This window comes from Sinocyclocheilus grahami, unplaced genomic scaffold (genome assembly GCF_001515645.1).
Source record: "Sinocyclocheilus grahami isolate Dianchi unplaced genomic scaffold, SAMN03320097.WGS_v1.1 scaffold347.1, whole genome shotgun sequence".
NCBI lineage: Eukaryota > Metazoa > Chordata > Actinopteri > Cypriniformes > Cyprinidae > Sinocyclocheilus > Sinocyclocheilus grahami.
Genome location: NW_015505526.1, coordinates 62,569 through 89,077, shown reverse-complemented (window position 1 = coordinate 89,077; position 26,509 = coordinate 62,569). Strand labels below are relative to the sequence as shown.

Sequence of the window (26,509 nt, the reverse complement as noted above, 5' to 3'; positions counted from 1 at the left end):
TTGTCAAAGGAGGGGGCTTTGTAGAAAACGAAGCGTTTGAGAGAGGCGGGGCATAGAGGACCTACAATAATGTACAGTATTTTAAAAATAATGTGTTTTTTGAACATTAAAGCATGTCAACATATTCTGTTACACCAAATAATGATCTTTAAAATAACATCATATGACCCCTTTAATCGGAGGTATGATAGAATGTCTATTTGATCAAATGTTTAAGGCAGGTGAGTTTGATCAGGGAACTCTTGCTTTTCAGTACTGAGTTTTCAAGAGTATTTATAATCAAGATTTCTTTCATTTTGTCCACCATCTTGAATATCTTTTTTTCACTGACTTCCACAAAATGACAAAGGGACTGATGGATTTACGAAGGAAGTTTTTCTAATATGAGGCAACTTACTAAAGCAGTGATACTGAACTGTACTGAAGAGTTTAGCTCCAACTCGAATTAAACATCTCCTAATATCAAACATGCTGACTATGTAGACAGCTCACTAGGTTTTGAAAAGGGGCAATAATCTCACTTTTTCTATTGTTAGTTTTTCATCGTTTTTCTTCTTTTCTTTGACATGGGAAACCTGAGGATAAACAAACATGGATAAAGACAGATGAGAGTTGAATACAGTTGCTGCAGCTGCTTTTATCTGTATGGTTCACTCAATCCTTCATGCACATATTCACATTTCCGTTTCATCATTTAGCAGACGCTTTTATCCAAAGCGACTTACAAATGAGGAGAACAATAGAAGCAAGACCAACGAGAGAGCAACAGTATACAAGTGCTGTGACAAGTTTCAGTTAGTCTAGCACGGTACACATATAGCTTTTTTTTATGTTTTTTTGTAGATAATGGACTTCTGAGGTTGCATATTCTTCTTACCTTCTGCCCTGGTTCAACAGCCTTTGATAATTTGTTCTTCAAAGGAACAATAAATGTAACAACTGCTCTGAGTCTGTGTCATGACAGACCAGGGGCATAGCCATCATTTCAGAAGTGAGGGGGACAGAAATGTTATATATATAAAAAACATTACAATATAACATTTCTGTAATCTATATAACCTACCAGTCAACAGTTTTTGAACAGTAAGATTTTCAATGTTTTATAAAGTAGTCTCTTCTGCTCACCAAACCTGAATTTATTTGATCCAAAGTACAGCAAAATCAGTAATGTTGTGAAATATTTTTACGGTATAAAATAACTTTCTATTTGAATAGATTTTAAAATGGGGGAATTGGTGATCCTCTGCCCATCTTGACTTCTGAGAGACACTGCCACTCTGAGAGGCTCTTTTTATACCCAATCATGTTGCCAATTGACCTAATAAGTTGCAAATTGGTCTTCCAGCTGTTCCTTATATGTACATTGAACTTTTCCGGCCTTTATTGCTACCTGTCCCAACTTTTTTGGAATGTGTAGCTCTCATGAAATCCAAAATGAGCCCATATTTGGCATGACATTTCAAAATGTCTCACTTTCAACATTTGATATGTTATCTATATTCTATTGTGAATAAAATATAAGTTTATGAGATTTGTAAATTATTCCATTCCTTTTTTACTCACAATTTGTACAGTGTCCCAACTTTTTTGGAATCGGTTTGTATATTCAAATAGAAAACAGTTATTAATAGCCTAGTAAAAATATTTCAAAATGTTACTGTTTTGCTGTACTTTGGATCAAATGAATGCAGGCTTGGTGAACAGAAGAGGCTTCTTTAAAAAACATTTAAAATCTTACTGTTCAAAAACTTATGACTGGTAGTGTATAGTCAACTCATTTCTAGCTTTTAATTGGCTTAGAAATCAGATAACTGCTGGACAATAACCAATACGTGTGTTTCACGTGTGTGCATCATATACTCGAAATGTCCTTTCTCACTTTCCGTCAACACGCTCGTCGTCCCGGAAGTAGCATGAGCTGAAATGTTGACAGTGACACCCATAGACATATAGTGACACTCATAGACATATGGTGACACCGCCCAATGTGATAGGACAGGACAGGAGGAGGAGAAAACTGTAGAGGCTGTAAAAACGCTTTCTTTACTCTAGACGGCGCGTGGAAGCCCCGAGCTCCGACCCGCCACTGAACCACACTAAAATGAGTGCCGCAAAAACAGAATGATCTACACGCCATTTTCAGTATGTCTTTTAAATATAGCACTTTTAAAGAGTGCTACCTGACATAAAAAAATAAAAAGATCGCGCAGAATGTTTAAATAAAGACATTGAACGAACACACCACTCTAATAATCACAGACGTCAGTGATTGGCCCATCCGTGCAGCGCTGAGAAAAGTAACACGTACCACGTGCTCAGGCCAGCACCGTGACGCTGAGGCGGTTTTAACCAGAGAGCTTAAAAACAAACAAAAACGTTAAATTAAAAGATATACATACACGGCGAGAATTTACAGCCATTATGAGCTATTTCATCCGTTTTGCTAACTTTATCCAGATTTTCAGGCCCGCCCCCTAAAATACTGTCAACCAACCCGCAAGCGGCAAACTCAAACCCACAAATGATTGACAAGGAGGAGGCGCTTCTGATTGGCTAAACTTAGGAACGCTCCCGCCTCGATTCGTTGTTTGTTGTCGTTTACAGAGCTGTCTCAGAAGCCGAGAGACAGGTATTTCAGGGCACCTTAGTAAAGTCTGTGGGGTAATAGTGAGGTTTAATGAGCGGCATTAAAGAAATAGCTCGGAGCACCTAAAAGTGTCATATTAATGTGTACTTTGACCAGCCGTACCTCCAAGCCCCGCCCACCCGGCTCTGCTGTTTCATACTCAGTTGTCATTCCTCCCGCATGTTGTGTTTCTATGACTGGAATGAGTAACGTTAACGGTCAAGCTTGGTCCAGACTTTCTCACCCAGAGCTCTTCTGGTCTATTACACTCATGCTTTGATAGCTGCGGGATCGAAATGGCGTCTCGAGCGCTGTACTCGGTGAGTGTTACAATATTTTCGCATGCTTTCTGTCAAAGTAGCACATGCTTGCAACACTTGCAGTGTGTGAATCTCTCACAGAGCTTCCTCTAATATTCTCCTTCAAGGAAACATTAATAAGCACATTGCATGTCCAGTGCACACGAGCGTTTCATGAACCAAATCAAATCTCTCACATGAGTTTAAAAAATGATTTAACATGGTTTTAGGGCCATATGCCATTAGAAAACCATACTGTCCAGCTATCTGTAAACTCTGACAGCATTTTATTAATTATAGCAGTAATAATCAAATGTATGTGTGTTTAAGCAACATACGTTTGTAGCTGTTTAGTTTATTTTCTTTGCATAGCTTAGAAATAAATGGACACACCCTCATTATTTTATATTCCACATTTTAGAATAACAGTAAAGGCAAAACTACTTTAAAAACACAAATGAATTAATATAAATAATGTAGTGACCACAAATAAGTTATCTTATTTAAGTTATCTTACCAAAAAAAATATTATAGCATATACTGTATGATTTTATATAAAGTTTATAATATTATAGAAAGTGCTATATTCATAGGTACAATTCACATTTGTTAATTTGAACAAACATATATCAATTTAAAACAAATCAAAATAAACTCAGTAAGTCAGTCATAAGTGAATATGTCTGTAATATTTTGTGCGTGTGTGCCAATGCGCATCACGAGTATCAGTCCTTGCCATTTTTATTCTTCAGTTTTTTTTTAATTTGATTTTTGATGTACTGTAATTGCAATGTATTACAGTTTTAAAGAAGCAGAAGCAGAAATGTGATCAAGTAAACGGTCTTATTATTTTTGAAAAATATGATTTCTGTCTTCATACACAGCCTAGGCATCCAGTGCTGAAGAAGCGGGATGATTTTGAAGACGTTCTGGAAGAGAGAAGACGCTCCAGTGATCTGAGATATGCATTGAGATGCTACACTCCCACACTCTATAAAGGACTCGTGCCCTGCAAGGCCAGCATGCTAAAAAGCATCGTTCTGCAGTCAGACCACCTGCAGTATGTCATTAAACAGGTACAGAAACAACCCAGAGCACCACCGTTCTCAATGCCACAGTTTCGTGCAATAACTAGGAACCCTAAATCAAGTGAGGCATTTTACAGGTGCATCTCAATAAATTAGAATGTTGTGGAAAAGTTCATTTATTTCAGTAATTCAACTCAAATTGTGAAACTCGTGTATTAAATAAATTCAATGCACACAGACTGAAGTAGTTTAAGTCTTTGGTTCTTTTAATTGTGATGATTTTGGCTCACATTTAACAAAAACCCACCAATTCACTATCTCAACAAATTAGAATATGATGACATGCCAATCAGCTAATCAACTCAAAACACCGGCAAAGGTTTCCTGAGCCTTCAAAATGGTCTCTCAGTTTGGTTCACTAGGCTACACAATCATGGGGAAGACTGCTGATCTGACAGTTGTCCAGAAGACAATCATTAACACCCTTCACAAGGAGGGTAAGCCACAAACATTCATTGCCAAAGAAGCTGGCTGTTCACAGAGTGCTGTATCCAAGCATGTTAACAGAAAGTTGAGTGGAAGGAAAAAGTGTGGAAGAAAAAGATGCACAACCAACCGAGAGAACCGCAGCCTTATCTCCATGCCACGCCGAATTGAGGCAGTAATTAAAGCAAAAGGAGCCCCTACCAAGTATTGAGTACATGTACAGTAAGTGAACATACTTTCCAGAAGGCCAACAATTCTCTAACCAGGTTTTTTTTATTGGTCTTATGAAGTATTCTAATTTGTTGAGATAGTGAATTGGTGGGTTTTTGTTAAATGTGAGCCAAAATCATCACGATTAAAAGAACCAAAGACTTAAACTACTTCAGTCTGTGTGCATTGAATTTATTTAATACACGAGTTTCACAATTTGAGTTGAATTACTGAAATAAATGAACTTTTCCACGACATTCTAATTTATTGAGATGCACCTGTATGTTTTCTGAAGAGTTGTGCTGTCCATTCAGGTGTCTGTATCTAGGAATACAGATCAAACCCTAGGTGTTTTAATGGCTACTGAGTTGTGTGTGTGTTTAGGTTTCATCAGAATCAGGAGACAGCGCCGAGTGTGTTGCGGAGGAAGCCTCTCTGATCCTGGATGAGATGGCTCACCGTCTGCAGCTCAGCACTATACGCTTCTTTGCCTTTACGCTCAGCAAAGCCTTCAAGAGACTCTTCCGCAGCGTTTGTGTCAATGAGGAGGGCATCCAGAGAGTGAGTGACTCTTCACTGTCCCCAAAATACACGTGTGAAATTCCTGCTAAAACACCTGGCGTCTACACCGTGAGCCGATTACTAGGCTCGTCTAATGTTACTAAAACATGTGTCCTAATTACAGATCCCTTGTGGCACTAGCATGTCATTATTTTAAAAGAGCTTTTTTATTATCATATATATTCTACTGCTGAAAATATTGAATAATTACGCCTTTTATTAAGACGTTTCCTTTGCTCACTAAGGCTGCGTTTATTTCATTACAAATACAGTACAACAGTAATACTGTGAAATATTATTAACATTTAAAAGAACTGTTTTCAGTTTGAATATATTTAAAATAATGTAACTTTTTCCTGTGATCAAAGCTGAGTGTTCAGCATCATTACTCCAGTCTTCAGTGTCACATGATCCTTCAGAAATCATTCTAATATGTTGATTTGCTGCTGAGTTCTTATGTTATTTTTTATGCTCCGTTATTAATAAAACAGTTGTGCTGCTTTGTGGAAACTGTGCTACATTTTTTTTCAACAATTTTTGTTGAATAGAAAGTTCAAAAGAACAGCATTTATTTGAAATAGAAACATGTTGTAACATCATTAATGTCTTTGTCAATTTTGACCAATTTAATGCATTATTGCTGAATAAAATGACTATTGTTTTTAAAATCTTGCTTACCCCACACTTTTATCACAAAAATATTAAGCAGCAAGCAAAACTGCTTTCAACATTGATAATAATAAAGAAATGTTTCTTGAGCAGCAAATCAGCATATTAGAATGATTTCCGAAGGATCATGTGACACTGAAGATTGGAATAGGAATAAATTACATTTTTATAGCAATACATAAGCTTTCCATTGATGTATGGTTTGTTAGGATATGATAATACTTGGCCGAGATGCAACTATTTGAAAATCTGGAATCTGAGGGTGCAAAAAAAAAAGAAATATTGAGAAAATCACCTTTAAATGAAGTCCTTAGCAATGCATATTATTAATCAAAAATTAAGTTTTGATATATTTACAGTAGGAAATTTACAAAATATCTTCATGGAACATGATCTTTACTTAATATCCTAATCATAATCCAATGATTTTTGGCATAAAAGATATCAAAATCGATAATTTTGACCCATACAATAGTTGCGTCCCAGATGACACACTATACACTATGCACTATGTACTTAAGCACTATGTACTCAACCATGTAGAATTACTTGAGGTTATTTTGTCGTTCATAATTGGAGTCTGATAGCCCCTCCCCCTTCTCAACGTAATTAAAGCTGCGACAGTTGAGTGCATGAAGTGTCCAACATTCCACACTTCGTTTTTTCGGTTATTTAAGTGCATCATCCGGGTATTTAAAGTGCACTTTTTCTTTTTGGAATTTTCAGTGTGAACGCACTACTCGCACTATTTATACTACAAAACATCAGAGAATAGTGCATAAGTGCGCGATTTGGGACACACCTAAGTATTTTTGGCTATTGCTACAAATATATCCGTGCTACTTAAGGTTTTGTGGTCCAGGGTCACATTTATTTTTATCAAATAAAAGCAGATTTTGAGAGCATAAAAATCTAAAAATATATTTATATTATTATAAGAATAAAATAATTATTTCAAACATTTGACCGTGTATTTCCTGTATTTCTGCTGTAATAATAAAAGTGCTGCTTGTTTTCAACAGAAATAGGGAATGTTGATACATTAAAGGGGTCCTATTATGCTCGTTTACAAAGTCTTGATTTTGTTTTGGGGGTGTACTAGAACAGGCTGTTCGAAAAACACATTATTTTTCACATATTTTACATTATTACAATACCTCTCTCCCCAGTCTGGCATGAACGGCTCGAATAGTTCCTGTATCAAATGAAGGCTTCTGAAATACGAAATGTGCTGTGATTGGTCAGCTGGGCCAGTGTGTGCTGTGATTGGCTAGCTGGGCCAGTGTGTGTAAATGAGACCAATCGGACCAATCACCGCAGATTAGAGTCACGCAAAGGAGGGGTTTGGAAAAATTAATCGTTGAGCGAATCGTTTGAGAGTCCTTGTTGAGCAAATAAAGTAAAAATAAATGCATATTATAAGACAATGAAAGTGTTTTTTGACATTACATGCATGTCAACCTGTTGTTGGGGACTCCCAAAACCAAAATATGAACCTTTCATTACCCATAATAAGGGCGCTTTAAATCAGTCAAACACAATTCATTTAAATGTCATGATTTCAGATGTTGCAAGAACTTTGTATCCTTTAGCCCAACAGTGCAATACAAACACTAGTTATTGAAGGGGAAGAAGATCTGATTTCAGTTTATATCTTAATATTATTAGTATTTAATTAAACAATTGATTATTCTAATATATAATTAATAATTTATTAATTGAAATACGTTTAAGTCATCCTGAGGCCCCCTGGTTGAGAACTGCTGTTATAAATGGTCCTGCCGTTTGGTTTAATAAAGATGGCATGTAAATAGAGTTTGATGTCATGCTGGTTTTCATTGATGGTGCTTTCTCTCTTCAGCTCCAGCAGGCTGTACAGGAACACCCGGTGGTTCTCCTGCCCAGTCACCGTAGTTACATGGACTTCCTGATGATGTCCTACTTACTCTACATGTGCGACCTTCCCCTGCCGGTGATTGCGGCTGGAATGGGTGAGTGTGGACGGGTCACACTGATGCATTGTGCCAGCCTAAAAACGGTTTTGAGTGTAGCTATTATACAAACACAAGTAGACACACTTTCCAAAAGTATAGTTCATTCTCCTTAATATGTTTGAGTGGACTTTGTAACTGATTTAATAGCCTTTCTTTGGTTCTCTCACAAGTTTTCTAGTTTTATCAGGGTGTTGAGGGTTGACAGTGCCAGCTAGAGCATCTAAACAATTGACAATCTTTCTGCGCTATATTCAAAATCTTGATACAAGCACTCTGCGGTATTTTATAAACTTCATATTCATAAAACATGATAGTGCCATATTTTTATTCTAGAATATATACTCTTGTAAAATCATTGTAATTTTGAAGTGCCCTGGTTGAATGGGTCAAAGACAGTGTCACATCAAATTCAGTTTACAAAAGGGATTTTATATACATAGAATGCATATTAAATTCAAGCAAATGTCTAATGCTTCAGATAGATTTTGTGAAAATGTCAAAACATGGGTGGAATAATGTTCCATCATCATTCAGTGTAACATTTATGTAAAAATCAAACAGCATATTTATTGTGACCTGCACTTATTAAAATATACAAAAGAAAAAGTGATCATAATAAATTGTTATATTTTAAATGATTAAAATCGTCTTGCTAACAAATGAAACCTAACGGTTTGAAGGATAGAGGCAAAAAGTGTCACGTTAAAATGATTTGGAGTTTAGTTTGAATAAAATCACTGTTTTCTTTTCAGTAACGTCTTTATTCTTTTGATTCAGATTTGATCAATATGTAAGCTTAAACCTGTTGATTTCATGTTATATTTATTACTTATACTGTACTATTTACTAATGGTAAGATGTTTCTGCAGATTTTATGAGTATGAAGTTTGTTGGTGAGATGCTGCGTATGTCAGGGGCTTTTTTCATCCGTCGGTCGTTTGGAGGTGATCAACTTTACTGGGCTGTGTTCTCTGAGTATGTGAAGACCATGCTGAGGGTAAGAGGCTTCATCCAAACAACTGAACACATGAGCAAATCAGTCAACTAGACTGTCCTGTATATGTAAGATAAAATACAGGCTTCATATTGCAGTGGATTTACAGCTTTTCACACTGCTCTTAAAGGGTTAGTTCACCAAAAAATTTAAATTCTGTCTTTAGTTACTCTCCCTCACCTCGTAACAAACCTTCGTTCATCTTCGGAACACTAATTAAGATATTTTTGATGAAATCTAAATGCATTCTGGATTGCATGAAGAATAGGACAAAATAAATATTTTTATTTTTGCTTAGTAGTATGGTTGAATTGGATCATCACAGGTCAGCAGCAGACATTGGTTAATAAAATCTTATTAAATACAGAAAAAAAGGATATTTGTGTTATTTGCCATATTTAATATTTGCAGGTTTGTGTCATATTTGGAGCTTGCATTTCACTGTCAGCCAGTAAATGGAAAAACAAAGTAACTGGTATTACTGATTTAAAAAAGTAACTCAAATATTTTCTTGTAAATAGAAAAGTAATGTGCTACTTCACTAGTTACTTGAATGTAGGGATATGCCGGTATCAAATTCTCATTCTTGAAATTTAGTTTAAAAAAAAAGTGTTGTCATAATACAGTATTACAGGTTTAATAACTTTTTTCTTATAACAAAAATAATTGAACATTTAAATGCAATAAAGCACCGGCACAAGTCTACTTGAATGTAACATCCATTATACCCAACACTGATCAAGACAGAGTTCAAAGTTCAAACAGGTCGATCCAGTGGGATTTTACGGGTAATAAAGTTACTGCGAGTCATTTTTAGATGAATGTTTACTGTATATCCTTCCATTCTTAAATGGTTGAAAATATGCGTTGTTGAAAAATGATTAACCTGGTGTATGTTGCTTATTCAGAATGGATATGCCCCAGTTGAGTTCTTCTTGGAAGGAACTAGAAGCAGGACGTGCAAATCTCTCACACCAAAGACGGGTAAGTGTACATCGACTATACGTTTGCAACACTTTTTATACAATATGTCTGTGCTGCTGTGACTTTTTGGTGTTTAATTTTGATAAAAGCTCTTTGCTGACTTCTGCACGTATTGTGCAGCGTCAAGGCTTTTCCCCACTTTTCGGCCTTTTTTATCGCTGCACAAATAAATTCAAGGTGACGGGAAACATTTTTTTGGTCAGTATTGCTTGCACCCAGGAAGTGAGATGCCAGCTGAATGAAATTTCACAGGATTTTCACAATTGAATCTCAGTCCCAGTATGATATAGAGCCCCTGACTAATTTATGGCACAGAGGTTCAGACCGACAGCTTGAAACCTGGAAAGCCTGAAGGTGGCAGCTCATCAATCAAACCCAACAAAAGCAAATTTAGATGAATGAGAGAAACAAAACGTCCGCCTCTTTGAACGCTGTTGGTTTTGTGTCAGCTTCATCTCCCGCTCTCTTTCTCTCTCTCTCTCCCTCAGGGTTGTTGAATATTGTGATGGAGCCGTTTTTTAAAGGAGAGCTGTTTGATGTGAACCTGGTTCCTGTCAGCATCAGCTACGAGAGAATTCTGGAAGAGTCTCTGTACGCCCGAGAGCTGCTCGGCATCCCGAAGCCCAAAGAATCAACCTCAGTATGCATTGCCTTCTAATATGCATTCCATTACTATTTTTAGCAGATATATAACAACTAAACTTTTATCTTAATCAGTGTCCTGTTTTCCTTTTCAAAAAATTTGTGCTCACCAAGGCTGCATTTATTGTTGTCAAATTCAGTAAAAACAGTAATGTGGTGAAATAATATTATTAAAGTTTTAAGTAATGTTTTCTATGTTAGTATATTTTAAAATGTGCTTAATTCCTGTGATGCAAAGCTGAGTTTTCAGCATTATTACTCTAGTCTTCAAGTGTCACGTGATCCTTCGGAAATCAATAATTCTAATATGCTGATTTTGTTCTGAACATTTCATATTATTATCAGTGTTGTCATTATTATCAGTTGTTCTGCTGAATATTTTTGTGGAAAAGCATGTTTCCTTTTTCAGGATTCTTCAGTGAAAAGAAAGGCTCTTTACTGTCACTTTTAACCAATTTAATGCATCCTTGTTGAATTTCTTAAACAAAACAAAGCAAAAATGTACTGACCCCAAATATTTGAACTGTGTAAATATGAATAAATAATTACAGTATTTTTCATGTTACGAGTCCATGTAATGGACAGTGGATAATTATAAATAAATATTTGTTTAATACTCAAAATAATCTCTAAAATATCTGTATATCATGAAGCAAAATTGTACAAGATAATTTTGCAGCTGTCTCCTGAATTAAGTTTATTTTCATTTCAGGCATGAAACCTCACTTAAAGGGGTAGTTCACCCAAAAATTCTGTCATTAATTACTCACCCTCATGTCGTTCCAAACCCGTAAGATCTTAGTTCATCAAAGGAAAACAAATTAAGATATTTTTGATGAAATCAGAGAGCTCTCTGACCCTCCCATAGACAGCAACACAATTGAAATGTTCCCAGGACCAGAAACGTAGCTAGAAGGATGAACTAAGATCTTACGGGTTTGGAACGACATGAGGGTGAGTAATTAATGACAGAATTTTAATTTTGGGGTGAACTATCCCTTTATTGTTTGTAAAATTATGCATAGATATTCTGTTTTTTACTGGAACATTTTGAATGGAACATCCAGGACAGACAGACAGACCAAAGGGTTTTTTATTGACATCCATTTCTCAACTCTATTTCTATCTCTCAGGGTCTGCTGAAGGCCCGGCGGGTCTTGAGTGAGGACTATGGCAGTATGCATGTGTATTTTGGTCATCCTGTATCTCTGCGCAGTCTGGCAGAGGGAAAAATAAACCGCTCCCAGTACAACCTGCTGCCCAGGTATGGCAGCTGCAATCAGACACTCTCCAAATGTTTTGCTCTAAAAGCCACAAAGCATGCATTTTTGTCATAAGCTTTTAAACTTTTACAAACTTTACTATAAGCTGTACAAACTGTCCTGACTTGAGTGTTGTTTTTAACAGGTACATTCCTCAGAAACCCAGGGTAGACACTCATGAGTTTCTGAACGACGCTGCTTTCCGTCTGGTGCGCATCCAGGAGGAGAACATGGTTCTGAAGCCCTGGGTTCTCATTGCCACACTGCTGCTACAGAACCCTGACGGCCTGGAGCTCTCCTTCCTCACAGAACAAACAGACTGGCTCAGACACCTGGCACTGGCGTTTGGAGCGTTCTTGGACTGGCCCGGTAAGAGATCACATGATCTCAACCTCAGACTGATCACACAAATCACCAGTGCAATCTATTAAAATGTCTGTAAGTCAGGATGCACAGCTTTAAATCAGTCTTCCAGCAAACAAAGCCTGGTTTGCGGAAAAATCGAAACCGGGATTCACCGGGATTTTCCCATGTCGTTTATTTGTTTTTTTTTAATCCTATTAATACTTTCCCCTTAAAAGTGCGCTCGCGTCTTTTGCAGCGTCTCGTAAACTTTTACACGCAGTTTACATAAATGTTTGTTTACATACTATGTGTTTGTACTGTGTATATTTATTATGTATATACAGTGGGGAAAAAAAGTATTTAGTCAGCCACCAATTGTGCAAGTTCTCCCACTTAAAAAGATGAGAGAGGCCTGTAATTTTCATCATAGGTATACCTCAACTATGAGAGACAAAATGAGAAAAAAAATCCAGAAAATCACATTGTAGGATTTTTAAAGAATTTATTTGCAAATTATGGTCGAAAATAAGTATTTGGTCAATAACAAAATTTCATCTCATAGTATGTAAACAAACTTTTATTTTGAATGTGATTAATCGTTATTAATTGTTTTGCAGCCCTAGTTTATGCTATTAACTGTCATGCATTATATATTTCAAAAGTTTGGGGTCAGTAAGATTTTGTTTTTAATTTTTTTAAATGAAAAAATACATTAAAAACAGTAATATTATGAAATATTATTGCATTTGTGTTGCTTAATATTGTGAAAACCGTGATACATTTTTTCAGGAATCTTTGATGATTAAAGTAAAAGAAACAAACAAAAAAAACTGCATTTACTGAAATATAAATGTTTTTATGCTGTTATTCCATCCTGAATAAAAGTCATAAAACAAATAAAATAAAAATCGTACTGACCCCAAACTTTTAAACGTTAGAATTTATACCATTTATCAATCTTGATTCGTGCTCATTTCTTCATACACGAATATATATTTAACATTAGAAGTTGTATAAATGAATATTAGTTATTGTATCATAAATAAACCAGAATTAACAGTTGACAACAGTATAAAATCAAGTTTTCATCAAAAGTTCTGTATAAAAAAATCATATCAAATGTAAGAACATACAGGTAAAGTGTTTGTGTCCGTGAGTGAAGATCTCTAAATTTGAAAGCTTAGCAGCGAGAGATGTATGAAATTGTATCCTATTATCATATATCATGTTCTTCAAATTTTCTCAGTATGGCAAAAATGATCATGCATATCATGCATATGCAGAATCTGCTTGGATAAAGGAAAGATGCTCGATGAATAATTCATTACACAGAAATCCAGTAGCTCAATCTAAGCTTACTTGACCTTAATTTGAACGATCCCCAATAATATGATCTCTCTCTCTCTCTCTGTGTGTGTAGATCATGAGGCCTGCAGTGAAGTCGTCAGCTGTAGTTTAGCTCTACACAGACACCTGTTGAGTGTGTCTGCAGGCCACGTTCAGCTGAACGTCACAGATACACCGCAGGTCGAGACCACACCAGAGGAAGCCGTGTTTCACCGAGCGGTCGTTGTGCTCTCTTGCGCCTCCTACAGGAACCAGATCTTACACGTGTTTCTGAGACCTGCTCTCTTAGCGGTGGCCATGCAAAGCGCAAACTCCAATAGAAAAGGTGTGCGAGAAATATGTTTTATGAATGTTATTTTACTCTGGATTAGTATATTTTACCAATCACAAAGTAATTTGTGTTCTAGATGACGTCTACAACTGTTTCAACTTCCTGAGGAACATGTTCTCCAGTGAATTTATTCTTTGCCCTGGGGACTCCGTTCAGGTTACACCACATTCACAAACTGTTTTCGCCACCAAAATTTGTTGCTGCAAATTTGAGATTCATAGTCTGTTTCACTTGTTCAGTTGAAACTTACTCAAATCACGAGTCCCTAAAAGATTTTTACCTCTAGTCTGTACTCAAATGTCTTTTCATGACGCGTGTATGTGTGTGTATGTGTTTTTTTTTGTAGGACTTTGAGGATGCGTGTTATTTGCTCATGAAGCGTGGCGTGTTGCAGGTATTGGAGCATGAGATTGTGATGTCAGCGAGCGGTCACAGCACCCTCGCTTTCCTGTGTTCGGTTCTGGACCCCTTCCTGCAGGGATACCAGGTGACACCTTACAAACAATGTGCAAATGTACACTAAAGTGCAAAATTTTGGGGGTCAGTATGATTTTTCTTTCTTTCTTTCTTTCTTTAAATTATTAGTTTTATTCAGCTAGGATGCTCAATAGGGTTGGGTACCGAACTCGGTACTTTTAAGGGTACCAACTGAATTGCGTCGGTACTACCGAGTACCGATTCACGTTAAATCAATCGGTGCCAAATTTCGGTATCTGAGAACGCATCTGGGCACATACGCTACAGAGAGAAAGAGAGAGCCTGTGACGTGATGTCACCCCTGCAACTCAAACAACACACAGGGCAAGCCGAAATGTTCTGAAGTGTTGTTACATTTCTAGGGCCTTATGGTTTCTGCGAAAACGCGGACGGGATCCATTCATAAAAACATAATTTACTCTATAGTGCTGAATGCCACGGAATTCACAAATTTTGGATGAATGATTCAAAAGTAGCCACTGCCACTTAATTCGAATCGCGATTTGAACTAGTATCTGTGAATATTAAAATGCAAAAAAACGGTTTAAATATGAATCCTGCATGTTCCACTTGCCTCTGTATGTATGAATGGCCGAAACGCGGTTTTGTTTACTACACAAATACTGAAGCACGCGTGATGCTCGCGGTGATTTTCGGCTTCTGCGTCTCACTATATGACGGCATGAACACAAAAACTGAATCTCCAGAGCTGCTGTGAGTCACTTCACGAGAATTTTACCATTTCATTTGAGAAAACTAGCATCATCATACTGTATACACACAGAAACTTCATGGCAACCTGTCAAAATAAAAGTACGGTTTAACATATAACAGAAATATATTACTCTTCTATTACTTTAGTACAGTATAATGTACATCTTTAAATATTCAATTTTCTATCAAATTTAAATAAAACAATTAAATGATAAAAATAAATATTACAACCAGATGAATCACTTAATTGTAGAAAGAAATAATGCAATTATTAGCCTATTAAAACATGTTTTAAAGGAATATTCACACAATTTTTCTTCCATGTATTAATTTCAACAGTAAACCTCAGTTTGTTTGCCAAAAAATAAAAGGGTTTCATTTTCATTTGATTTAAAATAAATGTTTAATGCCTTCATTTGATTTTCAGAAAAATTAAAACAAGAATTTCTGGAGGGAAAAAAAGAAAGAAAGAAAGAAAAGGTTTGTAGGGCCCTATTGTTCAAAATGTTGAAAATTTAGAAAAATATGCATTTTCAGTCCCCAAAACGCCGTTGTCGTGTAAATGTACAGGCAAAACGCATAAAAGTTTCCCGTTTTTGGCTGAAAACTCTGTCATGTAAACGGCCCCTTAGACTAATTTCTGAAGGATCATGTGTCTCAACACCGAAGACTGGAGTGATGATGCTGAAAATTCAGCTTTTCATCATAGGAATAAATTACATTTTAAAAATATTAAAATATAATTTTTCCCGGCAATATGACTATTTTTACTGTATTTTTGATCAAATAAATGCAGTCTCAGTGAGCATCTCTGTGAGCGGACTCTGTGAGGTTTCACATTAAAAAAAACTTTTTTTTTTATAATATCACCAGGAATAGTTAAAGGTGTAGTAAACTCTGAACAACAGAAACACTGTTGTTCAAACAAACGCACTCCCATTGCTCCACCCCCTAATTCACGCTATGCAACATGGGCAACGACTAATAGCTCCAGACAAACAATGACTCTCAAAACCGTCCTGATACTATAGCTACAATTACAACAACACCATATCTTGGTTCTGTAAAACATTGCAAAACCAATGTTACAAGCAGAAACAAAGCAGCCTTGGCATCGGTTCCCAATCTTAACATCTCTCCAGCTCTGGAAAGCTTTTCCAATATTAACATGGGTCTGATCATAACCCTTATTTTTCCAGTTACATTCCAATTACATTTTCCTCTTTGGTAATTTCTCCACCATCTCTCTTTGTAGAGTCTTTCTACAAATCTCCCGCTTGATCACTTTCTCTCCTCCCCCTAAATGCCCCCTATTGCTAATTTGCTAAAAGGGTGTTGTAGTGCTTGGTCGGATCCATCCAATCCACTTTGTGTTTCCCCCTAATTTGACAGCCAGGACTATGTACAAACACTATTTTTTTTCAGCACACATGTAGAACAGACAGCTAGCAAATATTCACATAATTGCTAGTTTGGGTGTTGATAAGGTTGTAGGACTCAAGGCAATTTATTTTGAAGTTCTTGGTCTTGTCAACATATTGACAACATTTGTACTCGGTCTAGTCTCGGTCTCAGACTTAAAGCACTCTGGATTTAATTTCAAGGCCGGTCAAGACCACGACTGCGGGAATATCACTAAATCGCCGGTGCCTTGTCTGATTTATTTGTTAACATCTTTCTGTGATTGGATGTAAAACTTCCTGCTTCAAATGCGATCAATAACTTGTTTGTAATTTGATTTCAGGAATGAACATGTGTCAAAAATGTCACCAAAATGAAAACAAATGCTCACAAAATGCAAGATATTATTGCATAAAAAGTGCTTGTATAAGATCTTGTGTTTTATATTGTAACATTTGATATAATTAAGCAATATCACCAAACGATCAATAAACAAGAAATTCATATTAAGTGACTTACCTTTTAGATAAAAGTTAAACAGTTTAAACACAACAGTTTTTGTGTTTACCAATTCGTTCACCAATGAAAATAGTTCCAAACAGCTCTCAACTTGGTCTCGGTTTAAGTAGTCTGACTATAACATTAGTTGTTGATTTCAATTTTAATAGTGTTTCTCAAAAATCACTTACTGCACATTTAACTGTATAATCCTGTTTAATTCTTAATTGGTTTTCACATTCTTAGGTTTAATAACTACGGTCATATTAAGTTAGTGTGGTCTTTGTGCAGGTGGTGTGTCGCTGTCTGTGTGAGGAGACTAATGAGAACCTGACCGAGAAGGAGTTTATTCCTGCTGTGAGGAGTTTTGCACTGAAACTCATATTAGCAGGTAATACAGGATGACAGTGTTTTGTGTGTGGAAGTTTAAACTGTTTGCACCTGGTATTGATATCTGTCTCAACTGATCTGATTATGCATGTCCCTGGGTCCTGCACTGTGTCTGCTTGCGATTTAGATCTGCTAGAGGTGTTGCAATTGGTTTGAAATTCCAATCTTCTGTTATATGTGTGTTTGTCGTCATGGCATCAGGTCGTCTGAAGTGTTGTGAAGCTTTATCCTCAGACCTGCAGAAGAACGCTCTAGCAGCCCTTCTGAGGCTCAAAGCCGTGAGGAAGGTCAAAGTGTAAGTCCATCTACATACAGTCTCAGTTTCATTAGACGTGTTATGGGCTTTTGAAGTGTTATGGTTGTTTAACTGATGTGAATTCTCTCTCACAGAGGCGATCAGGTGACGTTGAAGGTAAACAAGATTGCAGTGAACTCATTGGAGGATACGCTGGGTAAGAGTAACCTCAATCAAAATAGCTGGTGTTCAAGTATGGCAATGTTGAAATAGCAATCTTTTAACATACTAGTCTAATCATTTCTGCAGTATATAATATGTGCATTCTAAGTTGATCTGACTATCTTTTTTGGGGTTGTTTTATTGGTCTAAAGTATAATTTTTTTTTACACAGTTTGAAATGCTAAATAACTGTTTTTAATTTTTAATTGTTACTATGCTTAAAAATGTGTCCATGTGATGAGGTCATTTGACTACAAATGTAGCATACTAATGTTTATAATAATATATATACAGTGGGTACGGAAAGTATTCAGACCCCCTTAAATTTTTCACTCTTTGTTATATTGCAGCCATTTGCTAAAATCATTTAAGTAATTTTTTTTTCCTCATTAATGTACACACAGCACCCCATATTGACAGAAAAACACAATTGTTGACATTTTTGCAGATTTATTAAAAAAGAAAAACTGAAATATCACATGGTCCTAAGTATTCAGACCCTTTGCTGTGACACTCATATATTTAACGCAGGTGCTGTCCATTTCTTCTGATCATCCTGGAGATGGTTCTACACCTTCATTTGAGTCAAGCTGTGTTTGATTATACTGATTGGACTTGATTAGCAAAGCCACACACCTGTCTATATAAGACCTTACAGCTCACAGTGCATATCAGAGCAAATGAGAATCATGAGGTCAAAAGGAACTGCCTGAAGAGCTCAGAGACAGAATTGTGGCAAGGCACAGATCTGGCCAAGGTTACAAAAAAAATTCTGCTGCACTTAAGGTTCCTAAGAGCACAGCGGCCTCCATAATCCTTAAATGGAAGACATTTGGGACGACCAGAACCCTTCCTAGAGCTGGCCATCCGGCCAAACTGAGCTATCGGGGGAGAAGAGCCTTGGTGAGAGAGGTAAAGAAGAACCCAAAGATCACTGTGGCTGAGCTCCAGAGATGCAGTCGGGAGATGGGAGAAAGTTGTAGAAAGTCAACCATCACTGCAGCCCTCCACCAGTCGGGGCTTTATGGCAGAGTGGCCCGACGGAAGCCTCTCCTCAGTGCAAGACACATGAAAAAACACCTGAAGAGAGTGAGCGGGAGGACATGGGCCCCGACGCTGCGTTCGCTCCGTACCTCTCCTGCAGGCATATATTTGTTTATTTATATGTTTATAATGGAATGCCTTCTGTGTCACCAATGTTGTTATTGTTAAGTAAAACTATTAAAAATATGTTTTGGTAATTCAAATAAAGCTGAAATGAAATGACATATAAATATGGGATGAAAAGCTTTAAACTGAAAAATTTAAGTTGAAGTATTGCAATTACTAAAACTAAATTAAAGCTACTGTAAACAGAAGTAGAAAAAAAACTAATAAAAAATACATAAACAAATAAAAACAATTAAATGCTATACTATAATAGTATATAAATAATACAAAGATCATGTCACATACTATTTTTGTTAATAATAGTTGGCAATATTCTGTGTAAAATGTTCAAAGTCCCAGTAAATCAACCCTAATTTTTTTTATCAACCCTTGTTGTATTGTGTAATATAATGTTAGATTTAATTACTGAATTGTTTAGCAAAAGCACAATTTTGCTGGAGCAAAAGAGCATTATAGAGCATTAAGCCTCGTATCGCCAATGTTTTTCGACCCAAAAAAACATTGTGTTCATACCCAAGCGATTTTCGTTGGCGACGAGCCGAGTGAACGTGCAAATTCACTCCCTGACATTAGATGCCGCTTAATGAAAAACAGAAATACCCATCGAATCCTATTTGATCTGCAATTCCTCTCCATAACAACTCCCTTTTATCGAGATTTTTATAGTCGCTGTCGCGTTTGTCATAAAGCCCTTTGTGTTCAGACACCAACGAGACCAGCAGCTCTACATTCATCTTGCCTCGATGCATCTTCTTGGTCTACTTACTTCCTCTTCGTCGTTAGGTATCAATTGGCATTTTCCACTGCATGGTACTGCACGGTACGGCTCGGTACGGTTCACTTTTGGGGGGTTTTCCACTGGGTACAGTACCTGGTACCTGGTACTTTTTTTAGTACCACCTCGGTTGGGGTTCCAAGTGAACCTTACCGTTACCAAAACATGACGTGTAAACTCTGCTGATCACGGATTGGCCGGAGAGAATCGTCACTACCTGCGTCACTGAACTTGTGACACAAACACAAAAGAACCGCTAGTTCTGTCAGGACCACTATCATCAAAGATGATTGACAATTAGCATACAGTTTGGATTGGCGGTATGGTTCCGTTCTGGGCAAGGACTCCCTGCGCATCCATGCAGCCTAGCATGGATGAGAGCAGGGAGAGCAGCGATAACCCCCCAAGGGTAAACAGAATAGAACCAACATAAATGTATTGCAGATATCGTTAAAGTTAAATAATGTCATGTACACATTTTAGAATTAGTCTGATTCAAAGGAGAATCAGAAGGCTGAATCCTGACTGACAGAGGAGGAGTTGGGGATGGAGGAGGGTAATTAGCTATCGAGCAATGTGAAAACTGCTGATACTACTGCAGGACCTTATATATGAATGCTTAGATAGGTGTCGTATTCCCATAGGTTGATGGGGATCAGCTGAGAGTCAGCTGATGCGAGCTTGACTAACGTGACCTGCCAGAACTGACGCTACGCTAGATATTTAAATCAGCACAGCCAGCGAAGGATCGAACGCAACTGTTTTGAACGAGCGCACCTTTTTTTTTAACAACCAAAAAGTTTAGTTGTCGGTTGCGGAAGAACAGACGTTCCTCTCGTTTATAGCAGAGGAGCGGATCCAGCAAGAGCTTGATGGGGCGACGCGGAATGAAAAAGTTTTTTTAGGAGTCGTGGTAGTAGAGGCGGCGCAACTATAACGACATGTGAATAATCCCGCCCACTCTAAAGTGGTACTGAACTGCAGTGGAAACGCAAACCGTGCCGAGCCGAGTCGTACCACGCAGTGGAAAAGCACCAAATGAGTGCTCGGCAAGACCGTTTTGTGCTTGAGCACCACCAAGTCGTGTTTTACTGTAACTTCAGCAGCTCCAGGCACGTGAACAAAAGCGCCAATCTCATTGGTCGGCCAGTTTTTAACGTGGCGCGTAAAAACAAAAAAACGAGCCCGAGGCGTTTTTTAAAAAAATGCCGCTTTTACACCTTGCGTTTTGCGTGTCGGTGTGCACACTCAAATTGGCGCCCTTTGTTTAGTCACGAGGCATTAAATGTCGGCGATAATCACGCGCGATATTCGTCCTGGTGTGAACAAGCCTTGAGATTGGTATGAATAAAACTTAGATTTTTGAAACTAAAATTACATGCAAAAGACTCCAAATTCATACTTATGAATGTGAATAGTTTTACAATTTACACAAAAAAGTTAATGTACTCGTGTTTTAATAACTGCAGTATCCTATTACCGCTGATATGTGTTCAGAAATAAAAGATGATTTAAAATAGTCATCACCATAAGAAACGTCATACAATTTATTTTAAAAATAAATAGATGTCAAGTAAACTTTGAAGAACTTGTTTTATAAGATGGTCCCAAAAAACATTATTTTACAACGAGTACTATTAAATAATCTTTTATAGATTTATGTATATACAAAATAGCTTTTTTTTTAGGTGAGTTTGAAAGTTGAATAATATTAAATGTTTGCATTTGTATCGAGTGAATGCAACAACCACAAGATCTAAATATATAGGCTAATAAATAAAACGTAAACCAGTCAATGCACACACATATTTAGAAATTAAATATTTCAAAATATTTTAAAAATAAACGATGAACTATAGTAATTCCGCAGATTTTTTTTGGCCCAGATTTTATTGCTGGCTTTTAAAACGCAATCATTTGCTCTTTAAGTAAAGTTTTCAAAGTTTCCTCTCGGAGAATTGGTTTGTTTCACTGTGACCCAGTTCTTGTCTCACTGTGCCGTACTGCCATGACCTCCTGCATCTTCGTTCTATTTTACGGCTACGCTTGTTTACTTTACTTTTCCTCTGTCACACAGGAGGTAAAATTCCTACCCAGAAGCCCATCCTTGCTCGACTGTAGTCGCATACGTACACGTGGGGTCTCTGGAGGGCCAAACTAAACTGCCTTCATTAGCATAATGCCAAATTTTGCAAGGTGGCAAGGCTTCGCTGACTACAAAGGTTACCTGTCATCGAGCTTTAAAGGGACGTCACGGGTTTGCCATCTGGGACGCCCACGCTGTGCTAGAAGCACTCTTTTTATCTCTCTCCCTCTCCAACAAACTTGACAGCAGGTTGCCATGTCTCTGATCGGCCTTCGATCTTCAGCGTGTCTTTATCAGACGAGTTTTAAACTGCTCTGATGTTGCCAAGTATATGAAGGCAGTGACACTTTTGATTTTTTTTTTTCACGTTTGAACATCCGTTTGCGTGCGTTTTATCTATGTCTGCACTAAAGAGCCTTCACTTTGATTTGAGACACTGTTACGGTTTCACTGGATTTGTGTTGGGTCCGTTATCTTTTCTTCGTGACTTGTCTAAATTGAACGGTTTTCTTTTGCTCTCTAGATATGGCCGTCTGTTGCGTTTGCTACAGATCAAGGTTTTTAGGGATCATGTTACAAAAATAGGTCACTCAAAAGTGGTTTAACTCCTTCAGAGCTAAAGAAAAGATTGTCTTTTTGTATCTGCTCTCATAAAGGAAACTTGTAGTTAAAAGAACAGTTCACTCAAAAATAACAATTTGCTGAAAATGTACTCAAGTCATCAAAGAAGTAGATGAGTTTGTTTGTTCATCGGAACAGATTTGGAGAAATATAGCATTACAGTGCATCACTTGCTCACCCATGGATCCTCTGGAGTGAATAGGTGCCATCAGAATGAGAGTCCAAACAGCTAATAAAAACATCACAAGTAATCCACATTTAACATCTTATACACTGAAAATCTGAATGTTTCTAATAAATAATGTTTTTAACTTAAAACCTTTGCTTCCAGCTAAAATGCGGCCAAAAATGACGATTTAAAGTTAAAACGCCTTAATGATGGATTTGTTTGGACATGCAGATTTTCACTTCTCAAGACGTTAATTGATGGACTGGTGTGGATTATGACGACGTTTTTATCAGCTGTTTGGACTCTCGTTCTGACGGCACCCATTCACTGCAGCGGATCCATTGGTGAGCAAGTGATGGAATGATACATTTCTCCAAATCTGTTGGAAAAACAAACTCATCTACATCATGGATAGCCTGATGGTGAGTAAAATTTCAGCTAATTTAAATTTTTGGGTCAACTTCTCCTTGAGCCAGATATGGAGACTCTTTATTGCCATATACAGTGTTTACATGCCTGTTGTAAACTACAGCTTTTCTGCTACAAAATAATGCATAATGAATCGACAGGTTTTATTTGATGTATTACTGCATTGTTTGGATATTTCACCCTATCTTTCAATAATTAATATGATAAAATATTTTTTATTATTAAAAATGGAGGCATGTGGCACGAAACTGCTGAATCTCCGTTCGCTCTGTTTAATGCCCCTCTAATGTTATTTCAAAGCATTATATCCATTTTTCATATTTAGTCAATTAAGTCACACTGACCCAGATTTCAATACTAGACAAAATTAAACTTTTAAAATTGTGGTGATGCCGTGTCGGATTCAGCTTCTAAAACTTAACTACAAAGTTTAGATACATTTATGTGCTGCACTTTTTCTAGGGGGAAACAAATTTAAAATGTGCCCATTGTGTGAATTTGAATGGGAATTCAGGTATATTTTATCCCAAATTTTGGACTGATCATCAGACATTGTTTGTCTGTAATCACTGAATGGATGATGCAACCACAAAACACAAGCCGTAAGTAAAGCCATAGCGTTCATCCATTCTGGGTTTGGGTCGATTCTTGCATTCATTCATCTCTTCAACAGGATATCAATCAATATGCCAGCAATCTCTTCCACTGAGAACAGGACATGTTGTTCTTGACATTTCCAGTGCTCATTCTGTAGCTACAGTTCTGCATATTGAATCGGTTTAAATATCCTGTTTTTCTTTTCTTATAGTTTTATTTGATTGATTAGGCTCATTTAGCAGAACACATTCAACAAATTAACATTAAGTCCTGCTGTTTATTCTGCCACGTGGAACTGGGAATATTGGCGGTAAAATGTCATAGCAAATGCAAACAACGTACCTTATTCGGAGTACACACTGCATTATAATTTGATGCAAACACAACCAGAGCCCTTCTCCATGGGGAGCCATCAAAATCCGCTCAAAAGTGTATTACTTTGAATGGAAGTCAGTGGCGGAGATGCTTCAGTATGCTGAATAAACTGGTTTTGTGTGGAAACAGCTTGACTCGTAATAAATTTCGCGCCTTGCAGCTAATCTTCAACATGTTTTGCATGCCATATTGGGAGTGAGCTATACTTGGAATTTGCTACAAAAAATAGTAGTTTCATAATTGAAATCGCAGTTTTGCAGGAGAGATTTGTTTGCAGCCATGCATTCATTTCTATGGTCAGGCTTTTGTACAATGCTGAAATGACGTCATAGCTTGTATATGATTGACTCTCAAGGCTCATTCATTTTGACCAAGTTCAACTTTTTTTTTCAGTGACACACATTCAAGAGTTTGCCATTTCCACCTCTTCCAGAAAATGTCTGATGAAACAGAGACTGTGAGGTCTGTTCAGTGTCATACTGCCTTAAGGTCACATCTAATTGTCACAGCCCAGACTTTTTTGTCCACTGGGGATTTTTTCAGTCACTGCACATATTTTCAGTGTTTCATCATCTGATGATATCAAACACATTGGCTCCGTCTAAAAGTAACACATGTCGCATATTTAAAAAAAGCGGTGCAGGCAGCGGGGGTGCTCACACATGCTGGGTGCGATGTTGGGAAATGGCACTGGCTAAGCTCATGAATATTAAAAAGGTTATGAACAAATAAGTGAAAATAATGTATTGCTTTGTAAATATGTGATATATTTAAATTATGTCTGTATAAAGTATTTTACCACAATCCTGTGCATAATGGCGTTTCTTGAAGGAGTAAAAATGCTGTCTAAAAGAAGCAAACAATTCCTACAGAGAAAAATGCATTGTAGGCATGCATGTAAAGAAATATACTGTTACATACAAAACATACTTGGCTGCATGATTGCTTATATTGTTGCCAAATGTGAACATTATCACATGGCTCTCTCTATCTCTATAGATGTATGTATACCAGGGTCAGAATGGGGGCACCAAAATGAACAGAAATGCCCCACAAATTCCAAATAATGGGGGAATAATTACACTGTAAAAAATTTTTTACGGTAAACAGAATTTACAGTCACATGATGAACCAAAGCCCATCTCAAGCAGCTTTTAAATAATAACATATATAGAAGGTGCACAGTGTCATTCACACAAACACTAAACACCATCATGGTAACACACATGAAACTGAAATAATGCAATAAACATTCATTTAACAACATTAGGTGTGACACACAACCCTAATATACAAAACTGATAAGAAAAAACTAAGAAGAAACATAGTTATTTCAACAAAAAACATCAAATTTGAAATGTAAAGCAGGGAATTCTGGGAATGTCAATTTACGGTTGTTCACTGTAAATTATACGGTCGTCTTCACTTACAAAAACTGTATACTACCATAAAATTAATGTCCAATACATGTAATGTCCAATACAGTTTTTCACCATATATAGTAGGGAAATTTACCGTTAACCATTTAACAGGTTTTTACAGTCTTAGCTATTATCATGATTAAAATTACATTTAGATCTGTGCATGCTGCAAATTTTTTTTGGAGCTTTGACAATTATAATCAAACGCATGTTTCTGTTGAGCTTATGAATGCAATGGCCAATCAGAAGCATTTATATGGGAAGCCAAACAACCCAAAAGTGGGACAAAATAGCAGGGTATTAAAGAATTCGCGACTCGACAGTGCAGGGAAGGCGTAGTCTCAGCCTCAGATGTCACGCCCACAGAACGTTGACTGACCGTCTGATGCATATTGCACACAAAATTGAAAACAATTCATGAGTTTCGAAGTCCTCATCGGATTGGTTAAATTATACAGGATCCTTTAATGTTCTGCCTGGAAACAAAGATGTTCTGATGCCAAACCCCCTCATGGAAGAAGAAAGCCGTTGTGTATATAACTGTGACAATGAGCGCTTCAGGATCAACTGAACACTGGATTTTCAAAAGTATATGAAATATTTAAAGTTTGCAGCATCTTTAAAATTCATCCAAGTGTTTTACACGACGGTATGTTATTGTGGGAACATTTCCATGCCCCTAAACATGACGCAGCACAAAACAAAATGTGATTGGTTGCTTTACCTGTCAGTCATATGGCCTTTTGGGCAGGCCTTGTCCATTCAAAGTGGCCAAAGATCCTAGACCTTCTGCCGTCAGTCTGAAGGTCTGGCTATGCGAGACCTATGCTTTTCTGCGCGTAAAATAATGGAGATCATTATTAATTTCTTACATTTAATCTGCTTATTATCTTTCATATTGCTTATTATCTTTCATATATGTATATGCATAACAGTAGTGTAAGCTACTTTGAAGCAGAAACTTTAATGCGGTTGTCTGCTTAGAATTAAAAATGCTTTATGGTTTCATTCATCAAGGCATATTTTAGGTAAATTTTACATTTAAGGATATTTGTGTGTGTAGCATATGATTATTCTGAAAGAAAGAGTAAAATACTGTATTCTGACAATTTTCTGCCAGGACATCCATTAATTTTCCCTTTCAGAAATCT

At 36.9% G+C, this 26,509-nt stretch overlaps 1 protein-coding gene across 1 annotated transcript; it reads left to right on the top strand.

Moving 5' to 3' along the window:
* The first annotated feature begins 2,588 nt into the window (after positions 1-2,588).
* LOC107548421 (dihydroxyacetone phosphate acyltransferase-like) lies at positions 2,589-22,456 on the top strand. The gene is made up of 16 exons (XM_016229084.1): positions 2,589-2,946; positions 3,810-4,001; positions 5,034-5,210; positions 7,741-7,870; positions 8,743-8,870; positions 9,776-9,851; positions 10,340-10,491; positions 11,627-11,757; positions 11,901-12,124; positions 13,521-13,772; positions 13,855-13,934; positions 14,125-14,265; positions 17,160-17,259; positions 17,460-17,553; positions 17,649-17,710; positions 21,738-22,456. Exons 1-16 carry the CDS (start codon positions 2,923-2,925, stop codon positions 21,779-21,781), a joined length of 2,007 nt encoding a protein of 668 aa, XP_016084570.1. The 5' UTR covers positions 2,589-2,922; the 3' UTR covers positions 21,782-22,456.
* Positions 22,457-26,509: the final 4,053 nt, after the last annotated feature.